The following is a 12,534-nucleotide window of genomic DNA, read 5'->3' as shown; positions in this document are numbered from 1 at the left end:
TAAACTTCGAATGATACTGTCTTTCGGAAACTTTGTTTACGGGATGGAATGAAGCACAAAACTAGCTTAAAGTTCAAAATTCGTTAACATTTTACAATTTTCAATATCATTCCAATAAAATACAACAATATTGCCCATTTTGTAAAATTATCATATTTGTTTTCATTTTATTTTAAAATGCTATGCAATGTTGATAAACAATAATAAACTGGTACCAGAGAGAGTGAATACAGATGTCTGTCTAGACCGCAGTTTATCATTGTTCTATTATTTACAGACAGGCCTCAACTGAATATTTTCACAAGGAAAACTTTAGAACTTTGAAAACTTTGCAGAATTTAAGAACAGCATCCCTGAAATTCAAAGAAAATGTTATGGAACATTTTTAAGTTATGCGATTCCCTTAGGTTAAGGAGCCTTTATGGACCTGTGATCTGTTTGATTATTTGTTATTTTATATCAAATCATTACTCTTTTTATTTAAATTTATCCAATGAATACACTAGGTTAACTTTTCGAAGTTGTCGCCTGAAGCATTAGAGTAAAACAAAGGAACGGAATATCTATGCGAAATTGGCATTGTTCTTTCTAAGAGATATTTTAAGATTTGTTAGTTGTGTTGAACTGTTAACAGCCAGGTAACCTGTGTATTCATACAGCTGGGAACACTCATTGTCGATTTTTATAACGTCTTTGAACTGAAGAAGTGATCTCCAAGAATTCGCAGTGGCCGACGAATTGGCCCGATAGGTACTGTAAGCCTGATTATGAGTATCCAGTTGGTTGGACGAATTTATTGTCTCCTGAAATGTGCTCACTCATCCATGACTTGAAATTGTTATTCGGCTGCTGACCCAAAAATTTAAATATCCGAAGGGAGGTTTCCAGTGGTTTCTCCACTATCTGTTCATACAGCACAGTTTTTATTCTATTGGGGTATTTGACGTCCAAAGATTGTCCTATTCTTATATCTCGGTTATACCTATCGCACACAGCACGCGCCGATGTTGACATGTCACCCTGGTGTAGATGAAGCTGAATAATTGTTCTCATCCTGGATACTATCATACCTCGTGGATCTCTCAGTAAGTGTATCACCTTAAGATTCGGAAACTTTTCCATCAATACATCCACTACGTCCATGGACAACCGGATAGTTTTTACGATCCTGGTCCCAGACTGACAATAAGGAAGCATTTCAGAAATACACCTTTTCCGTTCGGCCTCATGATGACACTGTCGTCCCGAAGTTGTGGACATACCCCTCCTTAAGAACGGATGTAGATGATGTAAATCACATTTGTAAAAGTTTTGGATGTTTTCCATTATGGTGTTGTATTCCTGACTGGACGTATGACTGCACATAGAAAAACAAATGACATGATATTTTATATAGTAACTTTAAATGTCCGATATACGCTACCGAAACAGTATAATGCTGAATGCGAAAACTCTATCTGGAGAGGGCATCTGAAGGGATGTTCACTTCACACAAGAAGTAATGCTTGTCCCCTAAACATCTCCATTGTTCTGTGGAAGATACATGTCTTTATTCAAAAATTTGTTTTATTTCGAAGAAAATGAATTACACATTGTTTTATTTCTTTCTTTCAACCTATTATGAGTTCCATTCTTTTAAATTTCGGTATCAACATTCTAGATGATAAACATCTTTTTTACGAGTATTGACAGAAGGAAACAGCTGAAAAAATGCGGATTAAATAATTTTCATTTCTTGGTTCTACCTCTCAAGTTTGTAAGAAAAGATACTTTTCCGACAAAGTATACTTATGATCAGTTGAAGACGGGGATGGACTGTATATTCTAATACCAACTGTTACATAGTTTACTGTATTACTCTATTTTCATTTTTACTTTACAGTAATAAAAACTAAATTGCTCACAATGGCATTTTATCGTACCCCACATCTGAATTTTGCTCGTTACCTTTGGTCTGATAAGCAATGAATTTAGGTCGCTTCCATTTCATTCTTTGTTTGTTTTGGGTTAATAAGGTAATCTCTATAAGTTTTATGATAAAGAGTGAATCTTCAGTTAAGATCTGAGCTATTGGGTTAAAGTCATGATGATATTTGGAAATAATATATTAACATAATAATAAAGTATTAATCAATATCTTTTTGCAATTGATCACCAATTAATTGTTTACTTACCTGCAGCTATCGTTGGCGAAGTCGCACGTGCCCCGTTCCAGCGATATGTACGACTGTCGTCTGGCCATGTAATGCCTGGCGGGTTCGTACGAGTAAAGTGCTCTGGGCACCTGTTGAACAATATCTCCAAGGAAAGTGGAGCCCGACCGTAAGTAGGTCAACAATAAAATCTGATACCCATCTGTAAGTAAACCATTATATTGTGTTTGAAGAATTGATTTTACATTTAAATTTTAAAAGTGCTATGTCATTATTTGTCAGACTTAAATGCAATAATATTAAGTTCCAGTCACTGATCTGCTTGAGGTCCATATTTGTTCATACATCCTTTTCTTAAGTCTCCTTTGTTTAATAATAATAACGAAAAGCTAAATATATTAGATGCTTTTTGGAAAGAAAAGATAATGTTCCGAAAATAACAAAACCATAAATCTACCACAAATCGGCATAACGGTATAACGTGGGCAAAATAGAAAATAGAACCAGGTGTCCCGGAAGGGTACACGTCTTCTGATATATGCTAACGAAGAAAAACCGATGTGAGCTACATCTTCTACACATTTTATCAACGATATCAATTTATCAGGGGAATAAGTGAATTAGAAGAACAGTCTGTATTCTCGTTGTTTAACCATTGAATAAATTTAATGTATATTTATATACAAACGTTTTCTGGTACACAAACAATTTGATACAGTTCTGTAGAAGGAAACCAATCGTTTGTAATGTAAAAGACGAGACACAGGAATGACAATTGTGGGTTTTGAAGACATTTTACAACATTGATTGTTTTCTATCATTTAAAAATGAGGTTACAATAGGTGTACGATTTTGAATTTATATATATATTTACATTTGCTCCGCATTTCTTCATTGACATAATGCTAAGAGGCAGTTGCCACCATACGCCTATAACACCCAGTGCCATAGACTATAACACCCAGTGGGTCATGTGACATTAAAAAAGGCGGGATTTTTTTTGTTTTGGTTTAGTTTTTTTCAAAGATGACGAAAATGGTAAGACAATGTAAATATAAGTATTGAACAGTGGTTTTAATGTTGTTATAGTCGATATGGCAACAAGATGTATGGTGGGCAAATGTAGCACGGAAACCCTAACGGGTTCCCATGCCATTTGCCCACCATACATCTTGCTACCATATCGACAATAACAATATTAAAACCATTGTTCCTTGCTTAAATATACTAGTTATTGTGTGTAATTTACAGTAATAGGAAACCATCTATTTTACATGTTACCTTTGTCTCAGGCCAGGTATATTACGTTAGTGAGCTGCGGAGCTAATTAACAGTACAGGTGAGAGCTGGTGAGAGCAGGTGAGAGGTGAACACCATTGATTAGGTTCTTAGCACTCGCATGATAACACTGTAATATACTGTAAAAGTGATACAAATAATCTACTGTTATTTGTGTTGTTTTAAACCAATTACATGTACATGGGTTTTACGAGAGTAGATTGGTATTTTATGAAAAGTAGTTTGGTATTTAATTGAAGTAAATGTATAGATATAATACAATATATTTTCTATCTGTCTTCAATTGGTGTAAGTAGACTGGAGCGACGCTCAGGTTTGGTGATTATGTGCCGTAGATCGTGAGTTCGAGGTCCGGTCAGGGTACGAGCCATAAAATTGTCATAATTCGTTATTTGTGTTACTATGTTATTATATAATTCATAAAAAAATCTATTTTGAGCAATAAGAAAATTATGAATTGTAAACGTCAGCCCAAAAATCTTAAACGTATTTTGTGTCGATCTCAATTTGATTCTGAGTTAAGAGAAACGTTTGTCACAAATTATATGCAGAAGGGATGTAAAACGTGCGACCTTATCATAGACTGTCGAAATAAGACTTGTACGTTCAAATATGCTGATATGAATGTTATATCATAGAATGTTACGTATGCTTTAATATGTGGCAAAGGTTTTAACATTGTTAGACAGACATGGAATTGTGAAACAAAAAATGATCACTTGTGGTGAATCAACTCTCCCATAGTGTGATGACTACCAATTTACTACATGCTGAACTCGGATACATTACAAAGAGAGAAACGAAGCCAATGTTGAATTCTGAATATGATAGGACCACTTTCAATTTAGTTGACACGAGGGATTCTCCAAATATGACTCGAAATATAGTTGACACGAGTGATTCACCAAATATGTCCAGGAATGTAGTTGACACGAGTGATTCACCAAATATGTCCAGGAATGTAGTTGACACGAGTGATTCACCAAATATGTCCAGGAATGTAGTTGAAACGAGTGATTCACCAAATATGTCCAGGAATGTAGTTGACACGAGTGATTCACCAAATATGTCCAGGAATGTAGTTGACACGAGTGATTCACCAAATATGTCCAGGAATGTAGTTGACACGAGTGATTCACCAAATATGTCCCGGAATGAGTTGATACGAGTCATTCACCAAACATGTCCAGGAATGTAGTTGTAATCCTGTATTATATTTGTCGTTAATCTACATCACTATTGTCCAGAATATCATGTAACGTAATACCATATACATGTAACATACCATATAACATACCATATAACATAATACCATATAACATACCATATAACATAATATCATATAACATAATACCATATAACATAATATCATATAACATAATACTATATAACAGAACACCATATACATAATAATATATAACAGAATATCATATAACATAATACCATATAATATACCATATAACAAAATACCATATAACAAAATATCATATAACAGAATATTATGTAACGTTATACCATATAACATAATACCATATAACATAATATCATATAACATAATACTATATAACAGAACACCATATACATAATAATATATAACAGAATATCATATAACATAATACCATATAATATACCATATAACAAATATCATATAACAGAATATCATATAACAGAATATTATGTAACGTTATACCATATAACACAGTAACATATAGCATAAAAATCATAATATAAGAACACACAACATAGTGACATAATATTATAACATGTAACAATGAAATATAACAAATCAACAAATAACATTGTAACATATAACATATTTAAGTATTGAACTGCTTTCATTAGGAAGTTATGGGCTGATGATTGCCAACTGGACAAAGGCAAATTTAATGAAGCGCGCTAGCGCTTCATGTTGAAGTTCATCAATTCTTACTTTTGCTCAATACCTAGCCAATCTTTTTGTGTGAATACTCGTTAGAAAGATTAAACATTTCTCTTTAGAATGTGGAAATATCTTTATCTTTGTTATATAATTGATTGTATGTATATGAACGCATATCAGTATCGACATTATATCAGTAATACGGTTTTACATCTTACCTTTTGACCCCGGAGTAACGTTGGAGCGTCCCTCGAAATTTCCCGATACTTGATCCTTTTCTGTGATCTTATTCCACTTCTGTCTTGTCTCTTTCACTTTCATTTTTGTCCTTGTTTTCTGTATTTGAGAATACTCATCTAAGAAAAATAGGTCAGATCTATTGTACAAGACTAAATAAATCCTTTTTATCATTTCAGACTAAAGTTTTATGAGCATGAAATTGACCAAAATATCGACATTGTAAAACAGACGCTAATTTAACGATACGGAAACAAACGTAGAGAAATATCAAACGTATACTTACAGTACCACAACAAAACGGCCATAAACATGAGCAGAAATAATCCATTTCTCCATCTCTGTATTCGATGCTTCATTTCTAAATAAATCTCCTTTTCTAAGTGTCTGAAACATAGAACGTGTAAGGTTATATGTTTGTCAGCCTCAGTAACTCTTGTGAACGTGTCACCCACGTGATTAGAGGTCAGTATGAATAAATGACCAGGTAAATCACCAGATGTCTTGCTTCCATGTGATGTCTATACCACTCGCGACTAATTGCCCGCCCACGGCTTGATTCGCCATTTGACTGTCGAATGGAATTTTAATTTCAATATCTCCAGAAAATACACGTTATCGATATTACATTGTTCATATAATATTCAAAAAGAAAAACAAGGACCCTGACTATTTCTTCGTGCTTTTTTTATTGAAGAGTATGGTTAACGACATATTAATGCTATTTCATTGCTTGACTTCGTTAATCAATTGCATACGAGGTAACCTTGACATGCTTCCGGCGATTTAGTATAAATTGTCATACAGACAGTTAAGTGTTGATATTTATTTAAGGTGACACATCTTCGACAAACAGTAGTTATCGTCGATTTAAAAGATAAGAAAGTCTGTTACAGTGACCTTGTATACGCTAACGTTACCCCCTAAAAACTTGGATCTTTTTATCCTTTAAAATGAAAGTAAATCAAATGCAATCTCGGAGAATTGTACTGCGACTTTACATTTTGTACGAATAACTTTATTAAGGATTATTTTTAGAATTCTGTTGTTGCTGTGTTCATTTGGTAGTGTTTATACCGGGGATGTCATTTACATACCAAAGGAATCTTCGAAAACTTACCAAACCATTTACTTATACATAATGATCTTACTATAATGAAACCGTTTCTAACACATATGTTCTTGAAACTAGTGTAACAGGAGAGGAGAAAATGTAGCGGCCAGACCGGGGTTCGAACCCGGGACCTCCGAACACTAGCCGGATGCTCTACCAATTGAGCTACCTAGTCACCGATGATCGACCCAGTCCAGTCCCGCTACACACCTCCCTCCTTTTTTCCAAGTCTTCACCCTCGAAGACACACGAGAGCCTTATACCACCACCGTGGGTATTTTAGTTGGGCGCCAATTTTGTAACAGGAGAGGAGAAAATGTAGCGGCCAGACCGGGGTTCGAACCCGGGACCTCCGAACACTAGCCGGATGCTCTACCAATTGAGCTTCCTGGTCACCGATGATCGACCCAGTCCAGTCCCGCTACACTAGTATAGGACTGCATCATTGATATCAAAGGAAAATAGATTAATCACAATTCTGCCATGTTTGCTATGCAACGACAGTTTTTATTGGTTTAAAACCATGTATTATTTTCCAATAATGCACGCTCGTGTCAATAATACACGCTCGTGAGTCATGGCTGTTACAATCTTTCCCCTCCGTAATCGTACATTTGTAAACAAACATGGCGGGGCCAAAACGTTTGAGCGTCGGAGACCGTGTATTTTACACGGAGAAATATAGCAGATTGTTAATTTCTATCCACCCAGAGCAGACTTTGCTTGACAATATGCTGTAAGGTCTATTTCCACAGGCAACCTTTGAAGAGCATTTCTACATGAATTGCTTGCCGACATCCCCGAAAGTTATCGAAACGGCTTGGAATTGACGTCAGCTTTTGAATATTAATTAGCACGCGCGCCTTATCGTTTCTTTTGAATTGTAACAGCCATGTAGCGACACATTTCCCGGGGTTTCATTGCCGTTTTTCTATTAGGAAGAGGTAGATCTCAGAACTAAACAGTACATGGTAGAATAGAAATAATCAACTTTGACTCGTGTATTGTTGCAGGATATACAACGAGGACGAGGATATTTTGCAATTAAATTAATAACTAAGGCCTGCAGGCCTTCGTTATTAATTTAATTGCAAAATATCCTTGTCCTCGTTGTATATCCTGCAACAATACACGAGTCATCGTTAAGTATTTCTTAAATTTATTTGAGGATTGTCTAGAAGAGATTACAGCCTTATATCATCTATTTGTTTCGTTTTAGCATATGATTGTATAGATTGTGTTTTATAACACTTAAAGGACAAACGGCATCCTCAACTTCTGTACAGTACAGACTGTTTTTGACAATTCTAACTTCATTGAATGAAAATCCAAGGAAAAAACGCAATGGACTAAGCAATGTTCGACAAAGACAGTATCGATAATATTGAGGTAGACCTGCTTCCAATCGCCAAACTAGAGAGTGGAGATGTCATTCAATTTGGCGCACTATGCTCAATGCTTTTAAGTTCACAATAATCAATTTTGAATAATCCTTCCCACGCGAGCTCTTAAAAGAAAAGAAAACAAATGCATTTCCGAGTGGGCGCTTGGTAAGGCCAGCGCAAGATGCAGGGACCCAATTGAAGTAAAATAGTTTGATGCGTTTCAGATTTGAGTTACATATCATACTTTTTCTTTAAGTTTGATTAAAGACATCTGGAGAACTAAATAATATCGATAACTCTTTTATCTAGAAAACCTGGTTCACAAACTGTATAAGTGTATTATCAACTATACCACCAATATATTTTACCTCCTTGTCATACCAAAGTTTAACGTAAATAATGTCCTTAATATCAATTTGAATTTTCTCATTGCCGAAAGTGGCAGCCACAATCAGTACTTTTTTGACAAATACAGCCCTGATAACCATTTTCCAGATAAAAACATTTTCCCGGAGACATTTGTCTTTTCTTAAACTAAAAACATGTATTATATTCTGTTCTCAGAATAATCATATACGTTAAATTTCTTCTCCAAATATTACTTTAGACAAGTTAATCCAGGGGTTATTTATCAACCTTTTATTCTAGGATCATTGAAGAGTTGTTATAAACTTTGTCAGGTGGACCATGTGTTATTGATTTTACTACTTTACCAATAGGTTTTGGCATTGTCAAAAAAAAAAGTTTTCAATTTTGGGATTAGTAAGGTTTTTATGACGGGAATTCTGCCGACGACAGTTAGATATCTTCTTTACTAATGTTTGATTGTTGATTAGATCTTATTATTTGTCTCCTATAGTTTATTTTAGCGATTTATCGAGATAGACATCGAAATCTACACATAAAATAGACAAACTACCAACCCATTTCATCTTCCATCTCACATAGTGATATACCTCTCCACTAAACCTTTTTTTTAATTTCTCCAAACCTGTTCGACTTATTTATCTCTGGGCCTCACGATCGAGCAAACCTGTCTAAAATATCTGGAGCTTCAAAAAATGATTTACGCGATGAACCCAGCATAAGACCTGTTCTTCTACGTATTGAGCTTGTTTGTTATGAATTACAATACATTTCACATCCTTAAGGTTTTACAACGTGATGGCTAGAATTTCAACGTAAAGGATAAAACGATAAGCTGAGATTGGTCACCTTGACGACAGCCACTTCGTTCACCCTTTGAATCCTTTGAAACCAAGAGGAACCTACACATTATCAGTAAAACTGAGAAATTCCAGCAAGAATTCTCTGAAAAATATGGTTAACAAAAACTAATACAGGAGGAACCTAAATCAAATTCAAGATATCTCCTTGAAGAACTTCTCAGAAATAGCGACACAAACTTAAATTGTCAAAATTCAAAATAACCGCCGTTGTTCATCTTATTTTCTAAATAACGGAACAGACAACTGGGGGACCTACACTTAAAATTAATAAAGATCCAAGAAGAACTTTCTGAGGAACATCAATAACAAACTTCGACTGGCAGTATTCAAAATGACCGCCTGTCGACTATCATGCTTTCAAATTAGTCACAAAACTGGAACAACTGAGGCCCAACGGGAACCTACAGGTTAAAATCTGAGATCCTCTTAGCAATAGCGACAATAAACTTCAACTGCCGAAATTCACAATGGCCGCCTGTCGGCAATCTTGTTTTCATATCAGGCACAAAATGAAACATGCACAACTAGGGAATAACGTAGACATACAGGTGAAATTTGAGTAAGGTCCATGTGGAACTTTTCGAGAAATAATAAACCTCATCTGTCAAAATTCTAAATGGCCGCCTGTACATGGTGACTGCCTAAATGTTGACGCCTGGTGGTTTAAATAGTAAACAAAACAAATTGTGACTTTATATCCTACAACTACAGTAGGTTCACGCTCACCCAAAACTGGAACCTTCCAAGCTTCTACTGTTTGATTTGCATGATAGTCGACCATCAATTTTATTTCATGTTTAATTGTGAAAAATAGCAGGTGGTTCATCACTTTGTCGTCACTTTATGAGATAGATAAACACCACTTTATTGTGTTGGGGGCTTTCGTCGATTGTATACTATTCGCCGATGGAACGTTAAATGTCGCCTATGGGACGTTCACTGTTGGCCTATGGGACGTTCACTATTCGCCTATGGGACGTTCACTATTCGCCCATAGAACGTTCACTATTCGCCTATGGGACGTTCACTATTCGCTTATGGAACGTTCACTATTCGCCTATGGGACGTTCACTATTCGCCTATGGGACGTTCACTGTTGGCCTATGGAACGTTCACTATTCGCCTATGGGACGTTCACTGTTGGCCTATGGGACGTTCACTATTCGCCTATGGGACGTTCACTGTTGGCCTATGGGACGTTCACTATTCGCCTATGGGACTTTCATCATTTGCGAATAGAACGTTCACTATTCGCCGACAGAACGTTCACTGTTTGCTGATGGAACGTATACTGTCGCCTATGAAACGTTGATTGTTCGCCTTTTGAATGTTCTATCACTGTTTGCCTATAGAATAGTCACCATTCGCCGATGGAACGAAAGTGTAAAATCAAATATCACATTATTATGACTTTTTTCTTATTATTGAATCTGTTAAGCTGTCTAGGGTTGTATTCGTTGGAACGGTTTTCGCTCACCATTGCTATTTTATAATTGTATTTTCTAAGGAATCCTTAAATAATGTAACAAAAATACGACATGCAACCCAGTTTAATTAAATACGTTCAAAGGTGTGGTTTCCGGCAATGTTATTTTCCCATAGGGGTCGGCCTAGGGAATGTTTACACCTAGAAACCATTCACCGATACACTGCTTTTTGCCATCAAAGTTGGTCTTCTTGGCTATACAATTAGCCCTAATTAATCGATGATACACTTGCCTAATCTATTAATTACGTAACTTAATTAATAAACTCAGAACGCAGATTGTCACACAAAAAAAAAGATAAAAATATATATACAATGTATATATCTTTAACGAAATAGGAAGGTTTGAACCATAAGCATTTTGTGGGAAAAAACCGTCAATTGTTTTTGAACAAATGACATTTTGAATGTCTGCAATATTCAGTCCATTTAAAATTACTTAGCATATAGAAAACTTGATCACTTACACTAACCCTGACCAAAGATCAAAGCGTGACCATTTGTGCAAAGCGTTGATTTTTAGCTTTGATGTGTGTCACCCAAACGACTTGTTGTACATGTATACACGCGTCTTTCCTAATATAGAACAACCCGTAGTACGCATTCACGTAATGCCGACATATGGAGGCCACGTCTTTTAATGACCATCGCTGTTAATTATAATTAGGACGTTAAATGCGATATATTATATGACCGATGTTGACTAAACACCAGAGCGAGACAAAAGGATAGGGCGCTTACTAACAAAATGAACGCGTCTTAGTGTTCACAACGCCTTAGCTGAGAGTGTAACGGGTGAGTCAGATCTTACCAGAAATGCCAAGCACTATTTATCAAACTAGATGCAACTGCAGATAGTTGTGACTTTCTAAAGTTAGACATGGAATACCTTCGGACAATCTCCTGGCATAACAAATATCACTGGCAGCTGGCTACATCGGTGAGCACCTCAGGGATGATGGCGACTACGAGATCTGTATCTATCGGCACTCACGGGACATTGGACGATATCAGATATTGCTAATGTCCTACTGGACAGAGAACCATGGGAGTATGTGCCCGAGTAGTCATGCAGTATCCTATACTATTTTGGATAATAAATGCACTTCGAAACCAGCACGCCTTTGCATCCAAAAGTCAACAGTTTTAAGACAAACTTCAAGTAATGTAGATTTCGCTACTAAACGTCATCTTCCATGTACAAAATGTATTAGGTTTGGTTGACTTGGACAATCAGAACTACGATGTGGGGCAACACTGATATGACTAATTAGATTTTAGGTCGAGGAAGCCAAATTGGATTCCAGATTAGGTGGTTTAATGTGTAAACCAACATAAATCTATCAAGTAGAGTTCTTGTCTGAAATTTCATTGAGCAGTTGTAAGACCATTTGATATTTGCGGTTATCAGGGAACATGGTGGTCATTTTGAAAGTGGAAATTTCACTTTAGTTTGTTATTAGTGTAGGTGTCAGTCCCTGTGTACTAATGAAACCAAGTATAAACATTTTATTTCAGTTCACTTTACATTATTTTATCAATGCCACAGATTTCCCCCTATGCTCGTTTTTCTTTTAAAAAGTATATAGTAATATTGCCAATCAATTTTAATTACTTTGCAAAAAAATCCTCATTACCATTTTTGCGCAATTTACTTTATACTGTTTGGAGATGTTTTTAGCACTTACTTTCGAATGGACTGCAATTGGAAGTTGTATTTTTGACCTTCAGAAAATTAATGTAAAAAGAGCA

General features: G+C 35.7%; 1 protein-coding gene across 3 annotated transcripts; it reads right to left on the bottom strand.

The window, feature by feature from the left end:
* Positions 1 to 143: 143 nt before the first annotated feature.
* Positions 144 to 6,083, bottom strand: LOC117341655 (carbohydrate sulfotransferase 1-like). 3 transcript variants are annotated; one of them, XR_004535687.1, is made up of 5 exons: positions 5,855 to 6,083; positions 5,550 to 5,687; positions 3,435 to 3,571; positions 2,175 to 2,355; positions 144 to 1,357 (listed from the first exon to the last, which is right to left on the bottom strand). XR_004535687.1 is itself a non-coding variant. In XM_033903517.1 (4 exons), exons 1-4 carry the CDS (start codon positions 5,925 to 5,927, stop codon positions 766 to 768), a joined length of 984 nt encoding a protein of 327 aa, XP_033759408.1. In that variant the 5' UTR covers positions 5,928 to 6,076; the 3' UTR covers positions 144 to 765. The 3 variants fall into 3 exon arrangements, 2 of the variants coding, with proteins under 2 accessions (XP_033759408.1, XP_033759409.1); XM_033903517.1 differs by lacking the exon at positions 3,435 to 3,571 and having other exon boundaries at positions 5,855 to 6,076; XM_033903518.1 differs by lacking the exon at positions 3,435 to 3,571 and having other exon boundaries at positions 5,550 to 5,667; positions 5,855 to 6,076.
* Between the last annotated feature and the right edge of the window lie 6,451 nt (positions 6,084 to 12,534).

Source organism: Pecten maximus, chromosome 14 (assembly GCF_902652985.1).
Source record: "Pecten maximus chromosome 14, xPecMax1.1, whole genome shotgun sequence".
NCBI classification, from domain to species: domain Eukaryota; kingdom Metazoa; phylum Mollusca; class Bivalvia; order Pectinida; family Pectinidae; genus Pecten; species Pecten maximus.
This window is presented reverse-complemented; position numbering and strand designations above follow the sequence as displayed.

Coding starts and splice junctions, on each gene's coding strand:
- LOC117341655 (XM_033903517.1), bottom strand. CDS start 5,927: ATGAAGCATCGAATACAGAGATGGAGAAATGGATTATTTCTGCTCATG. Junction 2,356..5,549: donor CGTTACTCCGGGGTCAAAAG/GTAAGATGTAAA, acceptor GTTTACTTACAG/ATGGGTATCAGATTTTATTG. Junction 1,358..2,174: donor TTCGCCAACGATAGCTGCAG/GTAAGTAAACAA, acceptor TTCTATGTGCAG/TCATACGTCCAGTCAGGAAT.